This window comes from Venturia canescens, chromosome 7, assembly GCF_019457755.1.
Source record: "Venturia canescens isolate UGA chromosome 7, ASM1945775v1, whole genome shotgun sequence".
Taxonomy (NCBI): Eukaryota; Metazoa; Arthropoda; class Insecta; order Hymenoptera; family Ichneumonidae; genus Venturia; species Venturia canescens.
In genome coordinates this window covers 13,248,057-13,274,767 of record NC_057427.1, presented here as the reverse complement: position 1 = coordinate 13,274,767, position 26,711 = coordinate 13,248,057, and the positions used below count along the sequence as shown (strand labels likewise).

At 39.5% G+C, this 26,711-nt stretch overlaps 1 protein-coding gene across 7 annotated transcripts in view; it reads left to right on the top strand.

Moving 5' to 3' along the window:
* Positions 1-211: 211 nt before the first annotated feature.
* The window catches only part of Nckx30C (solute carrier family 24 member Nckx30C), a 59,092-nt gene continuing 32,592 nt past the window's right edge, over positions 212-26,711 (top strand). Inside the window, exons 1-4 of one of the 7 annotated variants that reach the window (XM_043425172.1) lie at positions 212-3,872; positions 4,036-6,648; positions 14,433-14,456; positions 25,735-25,996. In XM_043425172.1, coding sequence (XP_043281107.1) covers positions 5,710-6,648; positions 14,433-14,456; positions 25,735-25,996 — 1,225 coding nt within the window. In that variant the 5' untranslated portion in view covers positions 212-3,872; positions 4,036-5,709. Of the gene's footprint in view, positions 6,649-14,432; positions 14,457-25,734; positions 25,997-26,711 lie in introns of all 7 variants that reach the window. The other 6 variants (XM_043425173.1, XM_043425174.1, XM_043425171.1 and 3 more) reach the window with 6 other exon arrangements.

The following is a 26,711-nucleotide window of genomic DNA, read 5'->3' as shown; positions in this document are numbered from 1 at the left end:
TTCGGGTCCACGTGGATCAATATTTGAGTTAATGCTGGAATTGAAGATTTGAAGATTCCACGTGTAGAAAATCCCTAGAGACATCTATGAGGGGTGAAAGAAATTAAAATGAAAAATCGTGGTCAGACGGATCGGTTAAGCAGTGCGAGGGGAGCGCAAGCGCTTCAGGCGTTGAGGCCGTCGATGATGGAGAGCTTTTGCGCAGTGACAACAGAGTGTGACGCGTCGATCAAGTTGCCACATGCGGCTTCGGATGGTGAAGCAGCAGCACCACGTTCGAGAGCCAAGCGAGGAGCCAATCGTAAATTGGGTACTGGATAGCAGAGAGTAGGGTCAAATGGGTTAGGAGATGAAGACTCGAGTTCAAACCTCGTTGACCCGGCTTCGATCCACGCCGAGCATCGCTGCAATCTTTCTATGTGGTTTTCCGTCGCCTCCAAAATGGCCAAGCAGTGGTCCACTTTCATACAAAATACACTCCAGTTACGTTGTATTTATATTTTTCATTCAAGTTATTCGAACATCGATCAAAATCTAATGAAAACGTTGCAGTTGAAACTGTTTACATTCGTCGTCGCAATATTTCTCGAGTTCCAGGTGCTGATCATTCCAATGTTGTGTGGTTCGAGTGACACGTCTCCCATCGAGTGAAGAAGAAAAGAAGAACATTCAAATAGTATTCGATCTGTGTTGTTCGATCCAGTTATATATCCACAATTTATAATACTCAACAAAATTCCCTGATATAAACCATTAAGGGGAGTTACAACTAAATTCTGTTCGTCTTTGGTGTCAAATGACCGTTCCAAGTTTCAAAGGATCTTACCTACAATGTGATCTTCTTTAGTCTCGCAGTGACGATGTGATAATGGTTTTTGTTAAGCGGAAACGGATCCAAGAAGCGCCTCGTAGAAGCTTGGATTAAGGATAAGTGGAGGAAAAAACTACTAACCCATTAGGGCGAAATCTGATCCTTTTAAATGGAAAAAGGGCCAACTTCTGGCTTAAGGAATTTGCAGACGTCGGGAAGAAAAAACGAACGCTGCGTTGGATTGACGATTGATACTCTCTTGCTCCACTTGACTAGATTCGCGTCAAAATATTGAAAAAACGAACATTAACCTCCAAACGATATTTGTCGTGTGACGAGAGTCCCAGTATCCGTTCCATGAAAAAAGAAAGTAAAAAAAAAAAAAAAAAAAAAAAAGAATCAAGGAAACGCAGCTTCTCCGACTTTGTTATGAATTTAAAAGGATGCAAGAGCGAAGCGATTTAATAGTATTTGATGGGAATAACGTATTTGGGTCAATAGCTGTTATCGATAAAGGTCTTGGGCCACTAGTGTCGCGCGACGACGAAGCCACGTGTCCATGTGTGCAAGAGTATTTGTGTTATATAACTGTTCAGCCGACCCAGAGCCCGCCCAGGTGGTTCGCGGCTTATAAAGGGCTCTGGTGAAAATTGAGCACCCTAAGGTTATACATATACCAGCGGAATAACCAGCGCACGAGGAATTCCAATTAACTCTTGTATGTATATAAGAAGTAGGCCACAATTGTATTCCGCGCAGGATCTTCCAACGTCGGTAGAAATTCGTACATCGGTAAAATAAATACTAATTACGGTGAATATGCATCGGTCCTATCGCGGGACACCGTCGAGGATGCAATCAAGAGACTGTTGACTAAAATTAATAGGAAGCAATGAACGCGATTCCCCTCGACCGAAATGTCTTCTTTGCCAAAAGCAATCGCAAATATGATCCATTCATATTTCTTTCGGTCAGTTTCTATATGTTACTTTGGACCTTGGCATGGTAGGGAAGATTCCGGATCGCTTACCTATACCCGTAAAAAAAAATATATATATATATTCGACAGCACAATTCCAGCAGTCTAGCGGTATATTTTTGTCTTACTCACCAAGATTTCCTCTGGATACCAGAAACTTTGCGCACTCAATGCTAATTACGAGACATTTGAGTGGCAAGTATGCTTGATGGGAATCGCTATCGTGAACAATAGAGAACGGAAGACGGAGTGTTGGAGCGTTTATTGAAATACATTGTTTGATTGTCTGCACAGATGTGTTTAATCGATCTGTTCGTTATCGAGCACCCACGTCAGCTCAACAATCGTGGCACGTGACACAATGCACCATTATCGTCAATTATATCTCAACGATTCTCCACTCTTTTCTCGTTGAACTTCCATTACTCTTCAGGTTTCACCAATTGTGCATCAGGTAATTCTACGTTCGCGGGGCGTCAAATATTCGAAATTATATCGCCGTCGAAAACCCCATCGGAGAGAATGTATATCAGAGCTCTGCCCGATCAATTAGCGTTTATTATTTTCGTTATTCCAAGAAACTCTATTTTGCTTTGTTTATGATTTCGAATGAGTACGAGTTCGAACTAAAAAGAGCGTATTATGATAAGCAGGTGTATTTGAATCAAGATTCCTTGAAATAATCCACATTTATACGTTACCCCAGCAAAACTCCGCTCCCGATGTCATATCGTTGTATAAATTTCTGTGTCATCCCATTTAAAGTTTGGCGTCCCGTATCTTCCAAGTTGAAATTACTTTTTGCTATTTTTCCATGCAAAATTTTTACGACCGGTTATTAAACAATACAACAAAGTTCTAAAGTCTAAATCCTGTCATTGATAAGCGCTCGATTTTTCAAACGCTTATCAAAATCCATCTAAAGTCCTGGTGTTCTAAGTAGTTAAATAAACAAACAAACGCTGTTGATGGAATCTAAAGCATTCCTTTTCGCGATGAGCGATTTAAATATTGATCCAACAAACTTCATTTGTATTAATTGATAATGATTCAGCCGACCTTTTGGGGTTGATAAAGCATTAAACTATACGAAGAGAGATTATTTTCCATTTGTCAAAGGCACTAAAGAGTGACAAATAGTTCAGTTGAATCTGTCTCTTGTTTACTCCCGGCTGACCTAATAAAGGGAAATTCTACTGAACGATGTTCGCAAATGTACGCTATTCGCGTGGGGATTTAACCTTGATCGTCGCACGCCGCGACTGATATCACGTTCTTGCGTGTAGAACGCTCCGCGCTTCTTATTATCTCAAGCAGATAATTTCCTTCCGATTTCCGATAATGCTAAAATCTTTCAATTCGATAATCACGGATCCTTCGGTTTTTCGGACTAAGAAATTATTTCTTAAATTAAATTGAAGATGCTCTCAAAAATATGTTTCCTCATGAACAGTAATATATAAATTCAACAGGAAATTAAATGCTTCTTATCCAATCTTGACAGCGTGTCAAATAATGGCACAGAAGCGTATGTAAAACAAAGCATTAATTATGTCGACGAATTGTCAATAAATATAGAAATCACAACGAGTCTGCGTGGAATAAAAAGACAAATAAATAATGATATGTACGTGCGTGTACGGGTGTTAAAGACAAGGGAGTTGAAGACGCGCGGGCGCGTATGAATTGACGTTAACGGGGGTTTGCTGTGGTCAAGAATTGAACGTGCTTCGTAGATTCAGGTGACACCCAAGAGTACGTCTCAACATAAAGGATCGACACACCTAAATGCAAGTGTGTACAAAAGTCTGTGTATTCTGTACATAGATAGAGACGAGGGTATATGCATACTTATAGGCATCTATACATGTGACAGCACTTATATTAGTGAGTATATATGTTGAAAGTACATGGATCGGTAGGGTATATGGAGCCTCGGCATTCTGGAGTAGAGTTGTAGAGTTGAGTCTCCGATATCGAGCGGGTGGCCCGGCGAGGGGTGCTTGCTTGGCTCGGCTGCTCGCGAGGGAGTGCGCACCCGCGAATTCGCGTTCTCGTTTCCCTCCCACAATATATATGAAGGTGTGTGTACGTGTACATAATTCTTGTAGTATGTATCTGAGCACACAAACATGGATGTGTATATATATACAGATGTATCTAATGGGTATATATGTTGATTCCACCACTTTAGTATTTTTCGCAACCCCCCTTATAACGTAGTATTTCGCGTGTAACACGGCAGATGGCGGTGCAACGAAGACGATTCAGTTTGAGCGTGGGGGTGGAAACAGGACAACCCCAAAATAACGAAGAGGGGTGATGAGCGCGTGCGAGGACGCGTGCGGCAAACGAGAAAGGAATAGTACACCCCCTTTAGTCTTATACCAGAAGGAAGAGCCTCGGGAGAGTGAAAGAGCAACGGAGAGAGAGAGAGAGAGAGAGAGAGAGAGAGAGAGAAGAGAAAAAAGAAGAGGGAAGAGCAGAGAGATGGAGAAAAGAGGGATGAAAAGATAGTTCTACCCCTGATAGTTCCTCTTCGACTCTCATTACCCGATGGAGCCGAGTCTCGGTCAGGGTGGAGCGACGTGAAGCGAGGATGGAAAAGGAGGACTATAACGTAGTAACGGGCTAGGTTTACCACAGTGTGCAGCGGGCGGGCATCGCGGCGGGGGCGCCGTTCTGCTGCTCCTCCTCTGTATGTGTGTGTGTGTGTGAGAAAGTCGTTTTTTCCAAGTAACAATATCTATTTTGGACGTTTAACATGCAACCGAGCGACTTTATATTCGAGGAGCAAGTTGTTACGAGAGGTTGAATAAAAAGAGGGAAGAGTGTGAGAGAGAGAGAGAGAGAGAAAAAACAGAACGCAGAGGACTCGTAAAAATTGCTCTGGCTAAAGTTGACGACAAACATCCAGGCAATGAAGGATCGAGGCAAGTAAAAAAGATATATATATATATATACATTTATATATACATACACATGCACACACATATATAAATATATATAAATCTATCTATCTATCTATCTATTAATACATTAAGGGAGGGAAAGAGAAAGGATCCTCCCTCATATGCGAAGCTCGTAAACTGCGATTTAATCGATTCAATACTTATATATAGACGGGCCTTATGTACGAGGGACATTGTGGCTCGAAAGACTGCAAATCAAGGAAGTGCGGGCAAATTTAGCACGAGCTCAAAATGTAATCCGTGGAAAAAATATTACCGAAATAGTGCGACAAAACTAGTGTGTTGTGTGGGTGTCTGTGCACCAGGGGAGTTGTGACGAGTGCAAAAACGTCGAGTGGCCAGAAAGAGGGGTAAAAAAATGATGTGACGTACAGCCCCCGCGTGAAATATCCAAGTGAATAATTTGCCGGAGCTTACAAAAAGCACGGGAAAAGCTCGGAAAAAAGCTCGGTTCAAGCTAACACCAAATAAAAATTATTCAAATTGCTGCATTATCGAGCAACATCGAGTTATAAAGAGCTCTTATTTCACCATCGTAAAATATCGCGAATGAGAGAAAGGAACATCGTTATGGCGAGGAGAGGGCATGGCATACATCATCGGCGAAATCCTTGATACGTGGCTCGAGAGGCTCGACGTCGGGCATTCGAGCTGCTAGCGGAGGTTTCTTTGGCCCAGGGAGGAAGAAGGGTCGCAGCAGAAAGGGAGAAAGAGAGGAGCGATCGAGAGCGAGGGAGAGAGAGGGTTCTCGAGGGGGAACAAGAAGGGGATTCGGACGTGCCTTTTGAGGGTTAAACGTCCAAGTCTTGGTCGCGAACGATTTTTTTCTCGTTCCCTGGGGATAGCCGATTGAGGATACGCCATCGCGCGGGTCCAAGTAAAGAGGAATATCGCGGCACAACTCGTACGAGCAACGTCAAGTGTCGGATATCCGGATAATAGGAAAAATGACGGGAAGGACGAGTACAAGGGAATCCGGTGGCGGTGGGCCAACCTGCAAAATTGTTCCACGCACGAGAGTCAATTGTTTCAATCGTGTACAACTCGTCCGAGGAATCTTAACCAGCCTGGCTGTCGTATTAGCAATCACGACAACTTCAACCCGAGGTCATAGACCATCGCCGAACAATCCATCAGTAATGCCGGGTTTAAGTACGACATCGCCACTTTCGGCGACCGTGCCTTTCGGCAGTTTCATCAATTCGAGTATATCCATCTCGAACGGTGGGGGCAACAGCTCCAGCGTGGACGACTCGATGAACGGCACCCTCGATCATCATCATCATCATGGTGAAGAAAAACCACCTCTTTTCCCAAGGGACTTTTTTACCCTCGAAGAGCGTAGACACGGAGCGGTTATACTCCACGTACTCGGAGTTGTTTACATGTTCGTCGCGTTGGCGATTGTTTGTGATGAATTTTTCGTACCCTCGTTGGATGTTATTATTGAAAAATTTGAGATTGCCGATGACGTTGCGGGCGCTACGTTTATGGCCGCCGGTGGTTCCGCGCCTGAATTATTCACCTCAATTATTGGGGTTTTCGTCTCATTTGATGATGTCGGTATCGGCACTATCGTCGGTTCCGCCGTATTTAATATATTGTTTGTCATCGGTATGTGCGCCATATTTTCGAAAACCGTGCTTTCCCTCACATGGTGGCCGCTGTTTCGCGATTGTACCTTCTACAGCATAAGTCTACTGACTCTCATATACTTCTTTAGCGACAATCTCATACACTGGTATGAGGCACTCGTGTTGTTCGGCTTCTATCTTGGTTATGTCGGCTTCATGAAGTGGAATCAACCTATGGAGAAACTCGTCAAGAGGATACTGTACAGGAACAAGGTTACGAGGGTCAGATCGACCGATCAGTTGATGCCATCGGTGAGTGAAATACCTTTTCGGTCCTTCTACAAACTCACCATTATTCTACAACTTTCATATGTGGTTACCGTCTCTTGTGATCTTGTCGCACCATCATTCACGATTCTATATAAAAACACAAATGATCATGCCGATTTTCTAGCGAACGTCAATTGTCCATGGATGAGACGGCCCCGACGAAGACCCGCTCGAAGCATTCGATATGCAAAGTGGCACTCGGTAGACCGTAGAAAAATTATTTCAAAAAAAATTTCAGTTGGCCAAAACAATTGGCTTGGGTAGACACTTGATTGACTCACCGGAAGTACACGAGTCCCGAATGGATTTTTTAAATCTATAAATACGATGAGCCATTAATTCTCTGTTGTGCATGTTTTGTTAAGGATCTGACCTAGAATCTCACACACATGCAAGCTCCTCCGAGGCTTAAAAAAAAGAAAAAAAAAAAAAAAAGAAAAAAACGAAATCTCGTAGGAGCTAGTGTTCCCTCAAAATTTCGAGATTCTCCACCGACACGTCGGTGGGACTTGTGAGAGCAATGATATACAGGACTAGAATTATTCCCTGTGGGACTTGAACCGGAAGCAAGAGACCCTAATCTAAAAGCCCCCATCGGATCCAACCCAGATTTTTTTGTTTGCTAGGACGAAAGTCTATAGAACCTGACCTCCTTTAGTGTTCTCGTGCTTATAATGTTAGAACGACTTTTATCCACTAGGAATAATCGACTGTTCCGTCTGGCGGAGCTTCCACTTTACCACGACATTTCGTGACTCATACACGCGTCTCAAATCATCACGGAATAAAATACTTTGGTTTCTTATACGCGAGCTTGTTCCAGAGATTGTTTGAGCGAACGAAATCTACAGTCGATCTGTGGCTAATAACGACTAGAAAGAAAAAAAACATCCATGCTGGCTCGACCCTCCGATGACGACTGGGGGCTTTTTTTAGACTGTGCCATTCGATCCTTGCCTCTGATGGCCCTAGAAGCTATCCTCGAAGGTTCAAACCTTGTTTTTTACAGCTTTGTATCGATTCTGTGGATTTCTCATCTACCTACAACTCTGTGGATTAACCCCAATCTCGTGGAGACTCAAACCTCCACGCTTCACCCTTTTTCCCTTTCACACTTTCGCCGGTTCGTCAGTGTAATACAATATGATGGGTAGTTTCAGTGTTGTATGAGAGTTTCCATTTACCGCACACATCCATATTTGTGTACACGTGTTAATACATGGACGCTTCGACTATGGGAATCTGTACAGCGAGATTCGTGCTCATTGACCCGCGAGTGGCACTCCCCGAAATCGACGGAGCGATAAAAGCTTTTCGTTTCATATCCGACACGGAAGAACATCGAAAGTGAGAAACGTCGCTCTTGTTGACGGCTATTTAATGATAGTGATATGAGAGGCCGCACTGTGATACTTCATATCGCACTTCCTCTGATGCTCGAACAAGTGTTTCCGAACATAGATTGTGGCCAATCCATTAAAACCCTGAAAATGTCGGAATCACCTTGATCTCGTTTACGTTCTCATCGCAAACACCATTACGATCGATTTGTATACAGTTTTATGGTTATCTGCCGAAGTTCGAAAGTAACGCGATCGATTGGATCCGTACACTTGACTCACAAGGCTCCAAACATTCGACACCGAGAAAAAACGATTTCAAAATCGATTGACACTGTTGACTTGAACAACATTTTTCACACTTAACTACTTTTGGCAGCACTTGAGCGCGCACATACTTCGGAGTCTTTCTAAGGAACTCCAAACAAGTTATCAATTTTATCGTATCAAAATTTAGTTCCGCATAAATGCATAAATGATTTTGCAATACTAATTTTATCACAGTAATATTTACTGTTGAACTTGGTTCGCCTGTATTGGATCCGGGCGCGAAGTAGGAATAGGGCAATGTTGCCAAACAGTTCGTAGAAGAAAAATCGATTTCGTCGGCCTGCTCCTTTGATAGTACGCTACCTATCGTGCAGTACCTTCACGAATGCTCGTGAGAACCTTTCCCTGCTGAGGATATTGGGTTAGAGCGAGCGATTTAAGCTTTTGCTCTGATATGAAATCCAAAAGGGAGAGCGTGAGCTTTTGCTGATGATAGCAAGTTCGGTTGAAAATGTATTTCGTTAATTAGGGGAGTATGGGGCAAAGTGGCCCACTTAAGGAATTTAACGAGTTTTGTCGGTTAGCGCATGCTGGTCATTCACTTATTTTTATGTCCCAAAAATGATTCCACCTCCTTGTTTCTCGAATTTGGAAAAAAAAAATTTGGGGCAAAGTGGCCACCCCCTCAAATGCGGTGAAAATCGATAATTGTCACTTCTCGTTAAATAGACGTTGTAATTGACTGTTCCCGCAAGAAACATTGAAGGCTGCGATAAACCGAAAAGAAACGAGGCATAGTGGTGGGGAGCCTCCTTCGATGGGATGAAAAAAAAATTAGTCGGAGTACTTGGATAAATTTTGCTATTACCCGTGGCAAAACCCCGTTCGTATCGGGCAAATCGTGGGAAAACCACCATTATCACGAGTCCGTCGTATCGCGCAAATCTAGTGAGTATAAGAAAAAAGAGATCATCGAAAATGAAAAATTCTTGTGTGCGGCGGACATTGCTTGTATTTTCTACGATCAACTTTATTCGCATTCCTCCGAAGACTCGATTCGCTGCGAAACATGCCTAAAATGGGCGCACACCTTGTGCGCAGCTGTTGATGAAGATGAAGTCGTTATAAGTGCGATTTTTGTCAATCAAAATAAAATAGACATTTATCACCCTCTGCCCCAAATAGCTATCAATTTCTCAGAAAACATAGAACTCTCACTAATCCTGTGCCCCAGAAATCGGAATTCCGTGAGTGGCCACTTTGCCCCAGAATTCAAAAATGCCCCAAAAAAGTGGGTGGCCGCTTTGCCCCATGTTCCCCTATAAACATCGTTTATCCAAAGTAAACGCGATTAAACGATCACGATCGTACATCTATGGAATTTCACTGAATGAGTAATATTTAATCGTACCCACGAATGATGCAAACCGCAACAATAAAAGTACTTGGAATATCATAAAAAAACATGCGCACGTGCTCCTTCGGGGAAAGTGACATTTTTATTGTGATGTTTTTATTATTATTTTTTTTTTATCCTTGACCCATCATAAACCATGAGAAACATTATAAAAAACGCTATCAGATTTTTTATCAGCCCCAAAGTATCGGAGCATGATCCCAGGAGAAAAACACTCGGTAGCCATGTATCCGTCTCGTCCCTCATCTCTTTTCCACCCATGGAAAACTGCGCGGGAAAACAACACTCCTAGTTTATGTACATGAAAGTGTTAGTTTTTCGATTGTGTGCGCGTGTCAACGGGATAGTGAAAACGTACGTATGCCTGCGATAGTGTCCATCGACGATGATGTATAAAAGCGTCAACCCGCTTGTTTTTATACGACCCGTTTGACCTACTCTACCATCACATGGTTTTTGTTCTCCAGGCTTACCGAACGGCTAATGTATACGAGAAACTGGAAACTCCGAGTTCGAACAATTTCAAGCGAAGGGCCTCCAACGAACGCAACGCTATGATAGCTTCCCTCAGGCCTGCCGATGTGTTATTCAGGCCTATTTGAAAAAGCAAAAAAAACGTTTTTTCAACATTCCAATTCAACACACTGGGCGTGGGCCTCGGAAAATATTTTCAAAGAGTTCATCCTGGCAGGGAAAATGTGCATCATTTTTTTTTATCGTCCCTCTTTTGACCCTTTACGGTGGATTAACGCCTGCTTTCAGTGGCATAGGAAGTGGGCCAAAAGACGAAATAATGCATCCGCGAGATTATACTTTCATTCCTGGAGAATTGAAATAAGTGAAATTTCGCTCGCTTACCCATGCACATCTCAATTTTATTCCCAAAAAGCTTAACACAAACCTCAAAATGTTAGCTGTTTAAGCTACAATGCTGTACAGCAGGAAGCCATTGGTCGAGTAAACTTTGAATGTGAATCGCGCGGACGCCAAGCCTTCGAATGCGAATTTGACTATATGAATTTGGTGAATAGCAGTTTTCTAGAGTCGCCGAGATAACGTTAACGAATATGCAACGTCATTCTATCACGTTGCATTGTCCCCGAAAGAGATGATTGGTTATCATTTGTAGCTATTTCGGCCTCAGTATCGGCTAACTTGAGCATGAAGTTAGTGAAATCTTCATCCGACGGTCGTGCATGTAACATCCGAGCTTGATCCAACTGAATACAGAAGCGAAAGAAAAAAACTCCAATTAAATTTTATTCATCCGTCCGTCCTAATGGCTTTGAAGATATGTCATTGTTATATGATTATGTCATTGAAAAATGTGAAAATTCTCGAACGACTATCTCGTTCAGAAGATCCGAGAGTTGGAACTTTGGGATATAAAGAAAATCCGGATTTCTGAAAAGCACCAGGGAAAAAAACAGCGCCGGAAGGTTTGCATAAAAAGAAAAATGGAATGAAAGCAGGAGAAATAAAGAGGAAACAATTATCAGATAAGCTCCACGTGCTTTATGTGCAACATGCGTCAGCTAGATTTGATAGCCATGCACACACACACACACACACACATATATATATATATAATGTACATACACTCAAAATTATGCATCAAATCCCTCTGCATATATTCTGCAAAAGCTCTTCGCAGGGGGCGTCGTATAAAGCCGTACATAATAGTCGTACGCTATTTTAATTACGATGTCTCATTTATTTCTTCTGGAATTTATTGTAGCCTGAAGTTTCATAATCCCCCAGTTAATTCGCACAGAAGAGATAACAGCGGCATTGAGTGCTTCACGCTGCACGGTTTTTTCATTGATCTTAAAGTAGTTTGGCCGTTCTATGACTAGTCAAGTTAGCAATTACTTTATGTTGATTAAATTGAAGTCTACATTATTAATAAAATTAATAAACGCACTTAGATTGAGAATATTTTTATCATAAGAATGTAATAAAATGCTTTAAAAATATTATAAAAGATAAAATTTATACTTCAACTTGACTAATAGTTGATGATTGAATCCGAGACTTTAAATACACATAACCTAAGGAACATTTTTATTGTCCCGAAGAAAGTTTATATCGGTGTAATGGCACCGAAAAGAAAGAACGGTCAATATGTTCAAAAAAGCGAAGCTACTAGACGAATGAAAATACCTGAGTTAGTCTCAAAAATAAATTTGATGAAATTCTGGTGATTCCTGATTTTGTCCGAATAAGTTCAATCCAGCTGTCACCAGCAGTCCAACACAACGGTTGACATCCGCTTTCGACACGCCAGAAACCAAAGTTTTTTTTATGTTTTCTTTTTTAAAAGCCTCGTGTGATAATGTTTTTTTTTTAAGAAGCGGAATCTGTGATGAATTTTCTTCACGATCGAAACTTTTTCGAACATTGAACACCGTACAATTTTTTTCACAATTAATAGTATTGTGAATTCTCCCATAAGGTACCGTGTCAAAAACTCAAAATTGTGAATAAAGTAATTCAAAACTTTGCCTCGTTGGAAGCCGTACTTTATCGAACGGCCGAGCTAGTTTAACATTTTAAATGATCGAATCGAAAGAACTATTTTTTTTTTATATCCAGACATTTTCGGTTTACGAAAAAAAGTTACCGAGCTCTGGCACAGTATGAAACTTCATTTTTGCAGTGAGTTATGGAACCAACGATTGATAAAGTCATGAATCAAGTGACTCGAATCACCTGACTTACGACGACGATTGGAAAGAAAAAAATGTTCAATGGAGAACAGAAAGGTTACACGAAGAGCAGTTGGAGTGAAAAGACGATGGACAAGAGCGACGATCGAAAGAAAAAAAAAGTCGATTGATCATCCCGGCAATGTATAAAATGGTGTATGTGTGTGCTGGTGCATTGCAGAGCACGCTGGCTCTTCTTGGGGGGATTCGGTGCGGTGCGCGTACAAATCGATTCGCCAGAGGGTCGTATACTCCCGCTATATACTCCATAAGCACAACCTATACATTCCGGGAGTACATATATTCATAAATATACAAGTCATTTAATTCTCGATCATCCATGCCTACTTCTCCCCCCACTACTCCGTTCGTTTCTAAGTTTTTTCGTAAATTTGATCCTCAAGTAAAAATTTATCGCGTTCATTACTGGATATGAAAATCGACAGAGAATGTTCGTTTACAGACGAAGTTCGAGTTCCGTTTCTAAAAGAAATTGAGAAAGGATCAGTAATTTGACTTCACATTGAGGTGGAGCCAATTTTTAAGTGTCGAAATTATTTCAACATTTTGAAGAATTATTGAAAGAGTGAACAATCCTTTGAGATAAAATGTTCCTAGTGATTGATTTTGATTTTAGTGAACACATAAAAAAGTAGCCTTTTCTTCTGGAATCATTGTGTAATCGCGGTAATCGGCGACTCGACAAAAATTCGATAAAGTAGGATGAAAATTCGTGAGATCATCACGAGGAATGCTCAATGAATCTGGGAATATTATTTGCGTACGAGAAATATAATTGCAGACACTCCATTTTTCTACGGTCGATCTGCATCGCATCTCGTTTGCACCTGTTACGGTTTGCGAATAACGAGTTGTCGGCGAGTGCTATTCGTCATCGTGATGCGAGGGTACTTATTTTCTCGTTTTTTTATGCTTCCATTCCTTTTCACATCTCGGTGAAGTCTCCGTCTCTTCCGGGTCGCCGAAGTTCCCAGTCGAGGTCGACATTAATGAGACTTTCTTTCTCTCTTTTCTCGAGCACATGGATTCGTGATCAGTGAGCAACCGAGCGGATGAGATACACGAAACGCGAGGAAAATAAAAATATGCAGTTCACTGATTGTATTATCGCAGTGGGAATGCTGCATATGTACCTGAAATTAGAATAGTCAAATTTCTCTCACGCTATCTATTGTCTACCTATATCCTTTTCACCACAAGAGACCTGACAAACAAAATCCACAGATCGAAGAGAATGATAGAAAAAAGGAACGACGCCAGAGATATTTCGTTCGCCCACTTGATGCCTACGCAACACACACTCACAACGAGAGAGAGAGAGAGAGAGAGAGAGAGAGAGAGAGAAAGAGAGCCACAACAACAGCAATGTTCAATTTCTATTTTCATTTTCCACCAAATGAAACAATTTTTTGGCTTTTCTATTCTTTCTTTTCTCAATTATCGTAACTTAGGGGTGAATTGAAGATCACGTTCGTCGTACAAGTTTTACTGTCACATCCTTTCGGTTGATTGACGAAGGAAAAGAATCTCATCAGTTCTAATATAAACTAACCACCAGGAAAAATGCTGCAGATACATAAATCAACAATACGAACTGGTATTGGAAATTAATCGTCGATTACAGAGTATGAAGAGACTTGATACTCACGAAACGCGTCAATCGTTTGACGCTTCTCAGATGTTAGAAACTGGATAATTTTTTTCCATGATTTCGTTTATTTTAATAACGATTTCAGCCCAACAACGGTAACTCCACATAGAGATTTTCTAGCCACTGAACAAAATTTTGTACGATCAAAAGGCCACGAAACATGCGACCACGAATCCCCACATTCAGTTGTCGGACTGCGCTATTTTTTGGAAAATACTAAAAGCACAAAATGGAATATGTGATTGTTAAATTCTTATTAAAAGAGCACAAATTTTGTAATTCTCTGTCATAACCACGAACAAATCCCGAATCAATGTCGTTTGCGATTTTAATAGTAACTCGGTGTTTCTTGCTTGCAGCACCAGAGCGCCGCCCAGGCATTGGTGAGTTGCATGACTCTCTCTTTTTCTTTTTCTTTTTCACTTTTCATGAAAATTTTTTCAAGATTTTCCTCTTCGGATTGTTTGTAATTCGCCCTTTTTACATTCTCCTTGTAATTCCTTGTATACTTGCCTCTATACGTAATTCGTATTCACTTGTCGTATCAATATAACACAACTCACATTAACAGTAGAGAAGCTCCGCAGCATATTTTTCTTCGCATATTTACGTAAACGACGTAGAATTAACGAAGAACCATGTTTCATTTGATCAATGGGAACGTTGTGAATGATCGATGTGAATGTCGAACTTATGACCACATATATATTCATGTATATCGATTGAGAGTTCATGTCGGATTGTATATAATTAGACACATTTATCCGATTGTTTATTATAAACGTTGTGAAAAATCATCATCGCCTTGTGTATAGAAAGTGTTTCATCACTCCCAAATAATTTCGTTGGAGTATTGTAGCAGTTGTTTTTGTTTAGTGTATTTATTAAGAGTTATCGACAATTCGATAACAAAGTTGAGAAATCTTTTAGGTGTCGATGAAAATGAAGTGATAAGCCATCTTTTTAACGTATCGAAATATCTAGCGAGCAAGAAAATACGTAGATTCGAAACGTACGTATTTTCATGGGAATGTCAAATTGATGCTACAAAATATTTTATCAAAGTCAAGCATGATAAATGAACGTGGAATATTTACCATATATTTTCCATATATCTCTGGAAACACATTTTTCGAGGGGATCGAGTCTCACATATAGCATTATCTTTGTACCTGTATATGTGTGCGTGATCACGTCCTGAAATGTGTTGGTTAAAAACTATTCTTCATGATTGAAAGCCACCAGAGCAGGTGTGATAGCGATCGATCGGTTTGAACGGCAGCTCGTTTTTTACCAAGTTTCCAACGTCCCTGATAACCTTAGAACATTTTTTAGGCGATGCTACAACGGGAGGAGAACTTTCACTTTTTGTGGGGTAAATCGGGGTTCACTCCGCTGGGATGAGAAAAGGCACTCAGGAAGTGGGAAATTGCGGGTAATTTCAAGGTCTTCATAATGTTTAAGTGTTTAACGAGAGTTTTGTTGAGCTGGCTAATTTTTAGGTTTTTCGATGAGAATAAATTCTACACGGCGCAACAATATTGCAATAATTCCCAACAGAAATAGTTTTGTGAAAAAGATAGGTGCGCGAATGAGGAAAGAAGAAAAATGTGGTAATGAAAAAAAAATTCGATACACCATAGAAGAAGGTCTAGACTTCTTGCTTTTTGATCATGAATTGTAATTGGGAGGGAGGGCTGACGTTTTGTGCATGGAAATTGTGTCAAATCGTGAGGAAAAAAAGGATGGAGATGGAAAATAGAAGGGAGGAGAAAAAGGGATCGAAATAGAAGAAATTTTCATTCGAAGCAAATATAGTCTCTCGAGATCTCGCTTTTTTATCTCCACCTCTTCCTCCCTCTATCTTCTCCCGCTCTCTTTCATTCTCATTCGACAGCCTTGGTACACTAACCCAGTGACGCTGAAAAAGATGCTGCGGCCGTGCATACCAACAATATCGCATCTCCCGTTGCATTGTTCACAGGCGACGCCTAAAGAACCCTCTGATGAATTCTACCGGCGCTTCTCTTTTGCCTTTCCCTTCTCCTGCTCCAACGCTTCGGTCCCCTCCCCACATGCTTTACCGCCAAATGCTATTGCACACTCATTTATACCTAACCTGACATTCATCCAACTCGAAAAGAGGCTTGAAGCATCTTATTTCAAAGTTTAAATTATATGATATGGGTCATGCCTTTTCGCATTTCTGTAACTTACATAAGGTCGCGGATTTGAGGTGACCTGCGTCATTTTTCTTGTTCAAAAAAATCGAAAGTATTGCGATCCAAAGTTCTGGACTGTCTTGACGAAAAATATAGAAAAGAAATGAGTTTATAATAAGACACTTTTACAATGTTGCTAGAAATTTTATTCCTACGCAATGCAACTTTCAAAAGGCAATTCAATATAAATTTTCTTCATTTTTGCTCAACAGAAATTTGTCGTTATTATGCTCTTGCCCATATAAAAGTTGAATTAGTGATAATTATATGAGCGAAATTCCAGAATTTCTTGCTACAACTAGTGCACATCATTTGATCAAGAAAATTGATGGAAGAATAATCTTTAATTCGGGCTCTGAAAACTGCACGTAACTCCTTGATTCTTCATTCTTCTTTCTCCGCATGCTTTTTCACAAAGCATTTTTCAATTCACAACTTCGTTGGATAATAAATGAATGTTTATTTCTTCTCTCACAATTGATTGGATTTTCAGTTAGCGACACTAAATTAATGACTAACGGTATGAAATAATAAAGGGACCCGAAAACGTTTAAACAGCAGGGAACTCAAGCAGGGGTACCGAAATCTCGCAATTCAGCTAGCGACGGCAATTGAGACACAGCACCAAACAAAAGTGCTATCCGGCGCGCAGTTACGGACATTTGAAGGTATTGTCTCAAACGACCTCGCGGAACTGATGATGCTGTTTATCTGTAGTTTCCATATCTCGAACTGTTATTAAGTACCTGCCTCATAATGAGCTGTTATATATTTACTTACTTCCTGCGAATGTAGCAACTCGGAAATTCGCATTGATTTTTAGAGCGATTTCACCGGGATCAAAGGCTAACAACAAGTGTTCCGGAAGATTTTCACTGTGATAAACCGATGGATGAATGAAAGCAGGCTTCCGTGTGACTCAGGAACTTCGTTTTTTGGTCTCGAAGCACGAGTGATCCTGGAATCAAACTTAATCGTTTTTTGCAAATGACGTTTCTCAACCGGATTAACAGCAAATTCGCTGGTTGTATATACCGTCCTGCGTCCATGTTTTTTGACCGATCAAACTGACTTGGATTTACCGAGCTTGCTGTGCACGAATGCTAAGAACAATTCGGCAATAACTTTTTTCACATATGCTCGCGTCATTCGCTATTATTTTAATTTGTCCAATTTCTGATCGTACTAAAAGGCTAACTATGCAAGATTTTTGAATTTTTTTCGGTCTTTTATTTCCAGTATCACGCAGCGTCGAATCCGGAATCGGTGTTTTCAGTTAACCCCTCGCAGTTATCCCATCATTTTAAACACCGCAGAGCTACGATTTTTCTTTCTTCTCTGATCTAATTATAGTTCAAACGTTACGAAACAATGAAAGAATAAATGACACTGCCGACTGATGAAATTTTCAAAAATATCGATGTTTCTCGCTACTCGATCTGGTGAAACTTCTCCGTAAAATGGAATTTTTTTTTTTTTTTTTTTTTTCGAATCAGAATGGAGAGATGGAAAAAACAGGTTTTGGCATATCCCCCCATTATGTTTCACTCGATAATGCTCGAAAAAACTTATTGGATGCAGGAGATATGTGCTCGGGATTTTTTTCTTATCCGACGATGCAATGAGATGGAAAAAGTTAAGATTAAACGTTCGTGGGCTTGTAACGCGAGCGTAGAAGGAGCGATATGTGTTATTGAAAACGGCATACGTGTCTTTGAGTTGCTAGCTGTATAGAGCAAATGCGCATGTTAACTTTTTTATTTTATTACGACAATAAGCGAGCCCACGCTCAGTTTTGACCGATACACCTCCGTAGCGTGAGGAAACAATGTACTTCGAAAGTACAATACCTGCGTTCACGTATCCAGTATTTCCGGGGTGTTGGAGTTACGATGCAACAATAGTCGGGCAAGAATTATTAAAAAAAAAAAAAAAAAAACAACGATTCAAGTTCAAAAAGACAAACCGTGCGTATTCCAATGTTCGAAAGATTCAATCGTTGCTAACGATCGTTTAGGGAAGATCAGGCGTTATTTGTGATTCAAAAGAGCAACTGGACTTTTTTGCTCTTTTGATGATCAAAGAAACGAATAAAATTTATTCTCGCAATTATTCAAATTATGTGTAACATATTTGTTGAGATTGATAAATTTTTAATACAACGATAGAGGTTAAAATACTTGCGTAGTAAAATCATCAAGCAAAATGTGATAACAACCATTTTCTGTTTATATGCATATGCATATCTATATTTTAAGGTATAACTGGATGGATAGGCTCGACCAAAAATTATATCTTGATCGGAATTTCCGTACTTCGTGATGCAATAAAAATCTGAAAAAATTCAACAACATTTGGAAAGCTATGAACAACAATTATCAATAAAAATATTGCCCAAAAGTTAATAACAAATTGTTTAAACAATTAATTATTCAATAATTTTGCGGTGACCTATTGTTTTTTTTTTACGAATCGAATGTGCGCATTTTTCTGAACGCTCATGATTTTTTTCAGAATTTTCATGGATTTTTGAAAGTCCCTTTTTTAAATTTTTTAAGTGGCTCTATTTATACATTTTTGATCCAGTAACCTTGAGACTTTTCAAAACTGATGGTAAATATGTCTTCTAAAACATATCCAAAATTCAAATTTTAAAAAATTTCGAATTTAAGAAATTATTGAATAATTAATTGTTTAAACAATTTGTGATTAACTTTTGGGCAATATTATTATTGATAGCTTGTTCATAGCTTTCCAAATGTTGTTGAATTTTTTCAGATTTTTATTGCATCACGAAGTACGGAAATTCCAATCAGATATAATTTTTGGTCGAGCCTATCCATTCAGTTATACCTTAAACCAGCTGACTCATTGTGTTTTGTCAAACTTTCCACCGTTTATGTCGTTATTACTCGTAAACCTCAAATAAGTGTTTTTCTTTCTTCCATTCCCAAATCATTTTCATCGGTAACAAAGGTTTTTCAAAACATCATCATTGATATCTAAAAACATTCTATTTCCTTATTCTCCTTATTGACTCTTTAAAGTTGGGAGGATTCTATTTCATTAAATCCAAATCGTCGCACAGGAAGTGTGCCTGCCATAAGAGCCTATGTATAACCCTTCAAAAAATGTGATTTTCGTTAATTGTTTTCTCGACAACTAGACGGTAGATCCTATAATAATTCCGGGGATAGAAGCACGGCGTATATTTTTCTAGCATATTTCCAAATTTCCAGGGTTAAAGTTGGAATTTTCGATTTTCATTAGATTCGTGTAAACTTCCTTAAAATCAAATAAAACGTAACATATGGCACGAAGAAATGTAAAAATACTGCATAAAATAAGACAGGAATTGTATGCTCAAGTGTCTCCCATTTACATTTCATACTCAGATTTAAAAAAAAATCTCGGGTCCTGAATTACAGTAAAATGTGAATATTCATTTCATTTTCCGCGTAAATTTTTTGGCTACAATATTACAAGATAACTTCACGAATACCTCTGGGAATAACACTGGCAGAACTGGAGCAAAACTCTTTTCGTTGATTTTCTGAATCAGATCTCGAGTTGAATTATTCCGTACAAATGGTAAACGATGGAGGGACGGAGAATGAATGAGGGGAGCGAAGTTAGATTTGTTGGATCTTTCGTGGTAAAAGCTCGAAAGACCGGAGAGGATGTACACAGAACTGAAAAATCTGGCGAGAAAAACTCTCTCGCTGATGGGTCGGTGTGTGCGTTCATCTTTTGTCACAGTTTACGTAAGTTGGGTCGTGGCTCGATCGAGGACGCGAAAGCAAACGTTTTTCATTTCACAAATTGCTCTTTTCTCAATTCTGGCTCACTGGATTCGTTATTCCGAGCACACGTATAAATATATCTGACCATTTTTATGTCTGTACATTTTAATGCCTCATTACTGGCGAGCGAAAAAATGTCCTTCACACAAAAGACGATCGTTTTTCTTGCTCTCTTCCCCATAGATTTTTTAAATCTTCAACAATGTAGTAAAATATTTTGGACCAACTTATCTTGTAAATTTATATACCGGCACATCCATATACATTCATATACCGGTGAAACATCCACTTAAAATTTGCTGTATATTCGAGCAATTGAAACCACGTGTTACTTCAATACATTAAGGTAGGTCATGCCCGAAGGATCGTATTTTATAGGTGTCTAAATTGTGTCGATCTTTACTTCCTAATTAAAGATTTTATCACTTTAAATTAATATCAGAGTTATTAATTCGAAATGGCGAATGAATTTTTTTAACTTATCTTTTAGCAAATGACTGAACTCGAAATTTCATTCGTCCCCGACCAAATTACTATAATTTTTTATGTAAAATATCGCATTAGAAAGCCCAAAGGGAAATGCAAAAAAAAAAATGTGTTAATCAAAAGACAGAAGGTTATAACAGGAATGACCCAAAACAAGAAGAAACAAAATGCCGAAATAAGCAAATACGAGGTTATACGAATTTTTTCGCAGACCTTCATCATATACTTCATTGTTATTGCATACTTTTTCATAAACTTCGTAAGAAGCGTTCATTCGTTATATGAAAAGATAAACGATTTCGTACCCGTAGCACCAATGCCCCTGTGTATTTTTCTTCATATTTAAACATGTTTATCTCAATAGCCAATAAGACGAATTCTTTAAATTTTGATATGCGTGTCAGTCGACTACCCATTTAAACTTTGTGTAAATTTCATGACTTTCTTAATAAAATCGTTTCAAGTATGAACTACCTTAAATCATTGATAAATTTAATTTTCAATTGATTGAGACATCCGATACACAGAATCGCAAGACCGAAATAAGTGCATACTTAAAAGCGTAAAAGTGCAAAACGAGAATGCGAGAGGCTATATAAGCTGATTAGCTATTGTACACGCTCGGTTGAGCTACCCCTTATTCTGTCAAGAGGAAAAAAGCTTGGGTACAAATATGATGGAAAATGTGCGTATCAGATGGGGTCGTTGAGGTCTTTTACATCATCAAGTCCTTTAGGTTCAATGAACACATGTATTGACCTACATTATGAACCAATTCAAGTGTCCACCGAGATTAAATAATCAGGCAGTTTTATATTCTTCTTCAATATGTTTTTCAACCACTTTCATTATTCGTCTGCTCACCGCCAGCGATGGGTATGTAGTCGGTGTATCGCTCTGGCGACCTCACTAGTCGAGCAGCCTTGGACGAGGACAGAAATTAGTTCGGTGACCATTTAATCAAGCATGGACAGTGGACAGGCTGGCACATCGATCACTGACTGAAAGAACATTTTTAAACTATTGCTAATCAACTGAAACTTATTATAAAATCAAAGCTGCCTGTATCTTTTCTACAATTCTCTTAGGCTCTCTTATAGTGCATCAGAAAATTTCATTTCAATTTCAGGAAATGCTCCAGGGATTTCACAAGAACGAGACTAGGAACAGCACAGTGAGAAAATAAGTAAGGTGATGGGATGGGCCTGTAAAAATCGGAAAAAAGAACAATGAAAATAAAAATAAAAATCAATGTCGTTGGCTTGCTCGCATTGATTAATTCAACATTTTGTTGATAAAAAGGAATGTGGAATATTTTATTTCACATTTTTCAAATTAATGTGGACGAGGGTTTAAAATTCGCTTCTTTAATGCCTCAGAGAATGTTTGTATAATGTACTCTCAGAAATTCTTTTGGGAACGTGGAAAAACGTGGAACCCAAGTAAATTTCGTGTGACTGGCAGGTAACCGGGCCTAAAAAGAATGTTTGCAGGCAAATTCAAGAAAGAGTATATGCTACAGAACTCACACATTTTTTCGAGTTGTAGTAGTAAAATCTTGGAATAGCTGTAATGAAAAGAGAAGCTATTTGTACGTATATAATTTTGACCATAGAGAGAGGGCAATTTATACGAGTTCTTATTTCTGGTGTACGTGAATAGGTCGGGTCTCGCCTACGTCCGCAATACGAGCACAACACTTGACCTAGAATATATACTCACACATCCTTCACCGCTACTATATCCACCACGATCTGCACCCCCTTGCTGACTTTCACACAAGACTTTTTCCTTTCTGTCTCTTTCGGTGAAAAGTGAACCTGCGAATAACTTTATACGTGTAACTTTTGGTCTATACACGAGGAGAGCAGGGTGGCTAAATTCTCAAGATTCAAGAGAGACAGGAAGTCATAAAGACAGAGAGAAAACTACAGAATGAGAAAGCGAGGAACAAAGAGAGAAGGAGCGAGAGAGAGAGAGAGAGGACGAGTGCAGTGGATCAAGTATTGAAGTGAGGAAAACTGCGTCAGCTAGAAAATTGAATGCCACATAACCGGCGGGAGACCTCTCAGAATGGCTTTTGGCAATAGCTTTGTAAGGCTCGAAGGCAAGAAAGAAGATGATCGAACGATGATGAGATGTGTGAGAGCTGGAATACGTGCGATACTGGATTTCGTTATTCAATCCACTTGCACTTCGTTCTAAATATAGATATTATTCCAACACACGCACACACAGCTGGGTTTAGCAGATATGGGAATTTAAGGGCTGATACCGCCGAGCCAGGCATCTGACACACAGAAGAAAATATCGATATACACTAAACTTCTTTTTTTTATTAGACAATATCTGGTAGAAGCCTTCAGGGCATAAAGTATCCAGTATCAGACTGCTGAGAAGCCATCACTATCGTTCGGGCTCGGGTATGGCTAAGGGGGAGGGATGAAAATATACCTTGGGTGGATCGGCGCCCAAGCTGCAAGACATCAAGATTTTGGCACGAAATACTCGGAAGGCCGCTTCAAGAGTGAGACATCAGCACGTCGAACGTCTACCAATTTTGCTCATTTTTTTCACTGTAGCACTGTGTTTGCACTTATTTTCCATGAGGCAGCTCTCAACATTTTTGTGATCACCGTTAACTTGGATTTCGTTGACTCGATCGACGCAATCCGATGAATCGTTTGATAAAAAAAAGTATTGAAAAAACAGACTTGTGAATGCAACTTGCAGTTTTGATCGAGCTTCAAAATCTTTGTCTCATAAATCCTGACCAAATTGAGAAAAATATTAAAAAATTAACATTTTCAATAAAATGACATAATCTTGTCTTCTTTAGTTTTAGGCTACGAAAAAAAGTTACAAATCGAAAAAATAACTTCTCAGTAGCATTTGGTATATCAAGAGCCCTCAACTGTACGACCTGAGTCACGAAAAGATGGCTCAGACGTCGCGCGATGGGATGACCGACTTTCTTCTTTCTTACTCATACAATTAGCTCTTCATTCTCCTTAAAGTGTTCGTGGGTACATACATGTATAGATATGTGTCTAAGACAGCGAAGAATTTCAGCATTGTCTTTTCGCTGGGTGCCTGCCTTGAACTGGAAAAAGTAAGGCGCATATACATGGTGGAAATCGCTAAAGGTAGAAGATATATTGAAAAAGGTGGGGGCGAGGAGCGTAGAGAGATGAAAAAGTAAGGAAACGAGAGTGGACTTCTCAGCCTCGCGTTCGGCCAACAAATAGGAATGGCAGTGAAAACCATAAATACTTGTGCTTGAAATTCCAAAGACGTTTAATCTCTCAATTATAGTAAAACGAAACTCACGGCTCCTACTGGTGTTGCGCCATTAATCATTGATTAGATATTTAATGAATTCGCTCAGCCAGCTCAACCGGTACGAGCTCGAAAAAAGCTTCGCGAATCAAGGTGCGTGGGTGGTACTAAAAATTAAAGAAAACATTTGGCACAGCCGTGATCGCTGATGTGTATAAATATTCTCGATCCTCCGCATTGGCTTCATCGTTCTTCTTCTCGTCTAGGCAACGATAAACCGGATTACTAATGTCGATACTTTAATCCAATAATTGGCAACAGTTGATCCGACGATTCCACGCTGAGTTAAGTATATCCGATTCCCCGAGCGTTATCGAGCTTCCTAGTCTGGTTAATGCGTCGGACATGATTCCACATCGTTTCCATTCCTCTTTCCTCTTTTTATAAATATATCAAAGTGTGTACGTGTCTGTTGAGGCTAGCAATTACGGGTGAGCCAGAGTCCGTATTGTGGAGAGGTAATTGTGCCCTTTTATAGAAGTTTAGTGTTTCGACAATATGATTGATTCCAAGAAGTCGAAAGAGTATTTTACAGTAGTGAATTCATTTGAGCAGCTCCCAAATATACGACTTGTTGCATGAAACTCTGGTGCGATCAGTCAGATAAATCGTCCTTTGTTTTATGGCTCGTGGATATGTCAGTATATACGTCAGCAAAATTCTAAATCAACTATAACAGAAGCACCCTTACACTGATTCGTTTATGTTAACAAGTAAAAAGTGATAGTTGATCGTGTACTAACATTTGGTAAGTTCTCCAAATGAATAAACTGAAAATTTCAGTTCAATTATACGATTGTTGAGAACTGACTTAATCAGCGAATTTCACAATGAACTCCTTCGTTTGAGGGTCACTGCATGTAGACCCATAGTTGGGTACTTTGCAGAGATATTCTCCAAGTTAAACATTGGAGGTTGCAGAAAGTTAGCCACTTGATATTACGAAGGCTCGAGAATCGAGGTTAAAGAAATGAAAAACTGATATACTTTCGGTCTATCCATATTGTATAACGCGAATAATGGATAAAGGTCGAGTGGATTTCATTATTTTTTCCCATTTACGCGGGCTCGAATCATTGGAAAAATGTTGTTACGTTTTTTTCCATTCACATTGTAGGAACGAAGCTCTTCGAAGTAGAAATCGACGCCCACTCGATAAAAGAAGAAAAAAAGTAGTAATTCGTGCAAATGTTTATGGAGAACATACGTGTCAAGTTGTTCGTAGAATCGTGCACGTGTAAAAAAGCAGTGTCGATGCGGATAATTACTTCAGTGAAAGTAGCAAAGCATATAGAAAATGTATTTTTTTTTAAATTAATACTGATTTTCCTCGTCAACATATCGGCCAAGTGTCATTTTTATAGTAATACGTATGTAGTATTTTAAAAGATACTTGAATGAGCGTATGAAGAAAGGTGAAAAGCGTCGTCATAGTAACGTAAAATAAAGAGTTATCATTTTTTTAATGACAGTTGCGAATGATCGCGAGTAACAAAACTAGACGTTTTAGATTACGAAGAACTACATTATCGATCTTTACGCTTGCTTTCTTTATAACCACGTCTCATTTATTTAATAAATTGTATCGCAATAAAATATCATTCTACACGTATGAATTTAACGATAATTTTCACAAGCGAATGACCATGATACTGTTGAAGTATAGGATTCTATAGATATAATGGAATAATAAAATGAAGGAGTAGAAAGATAAGAAAGTAGGAATGCGGGCTACGATAAAAAGCAATAAAATAGATACGATTATGAACAAAGTAATGATGCGGGTTGTGGGTGTGACAATTGTGTTTCAGCAGCATCCTAACGCGACTAACAGTAGTGAGACGAGCGTGGGAGGTGCTTCTGGTGCATGCGGAAGTAGCGGTGTTCCAGTGGCTACCGAGGCTGGTTGCAGTTCTCGTGGTGGTAGCAGCAGCGGTCAGGGCTGCGAACAGCCGAGTCATCACGCTGGACAACCCCACACATCGAGGGAGAGCCACGCCAAGTTCAGGCACGGCTTGCTTCAGCTGATGATCCATACGATCGATCCACTCCACGACGGTCAGTCCCGCGCCGGTATACCCTCAAACACTCTCTCACTCTCGCCTGTCTGCTCGCCAGCACGCTATCGATATATATATATATATACACACACACACATATATATATATATACGTGTATATTAAGCTTTTTTTTTCATTTCGTTTCTTTTCTGGTACATTGATTGTTTCGTTTGTTTTTTCTTCTCAATCTGGCCGAACATATACGGACGTAATTGACTTTCTCCTAGCGCTCTTTGCACGGGGGTAAGCCTTGAAGAATCTCGGAGAAAAGTTATAAAAGAGTGGTTCCATAACTTTTGATTGAACGTCCCATATCACTGCGATGAAACACGTTGGCTGACTGTTGTGAATGATACAGAAATATTCTCACTAATCTTTAATTCAGAAAATAATTTTATTTTCTCTTTTCGATATTGCCCGATGCTTTTATTAATTATTGACAACTGCGCTAGCCAAGTGCCGGAAGGAAAAAGTTTGAAATTTATTCTGTCACCATATAACGTGAAATAGGATTATATACTGAAAAATCGAATATTCATCAGTTTTTATGGTTCGCTCGTAAAAACGTAATTATCGTTGATACAACTATTCTGTGTTTCGTGCTTCTGATATTGGATCTGAAGGAAATGCATTGAATATAGAATTTCGATAGCACCCGAGTCATTATGAACGAACGAATTTTTTCGTCTCGCTCTACATTTTTTTGCTGCGCGAAAACTTTCAACAGC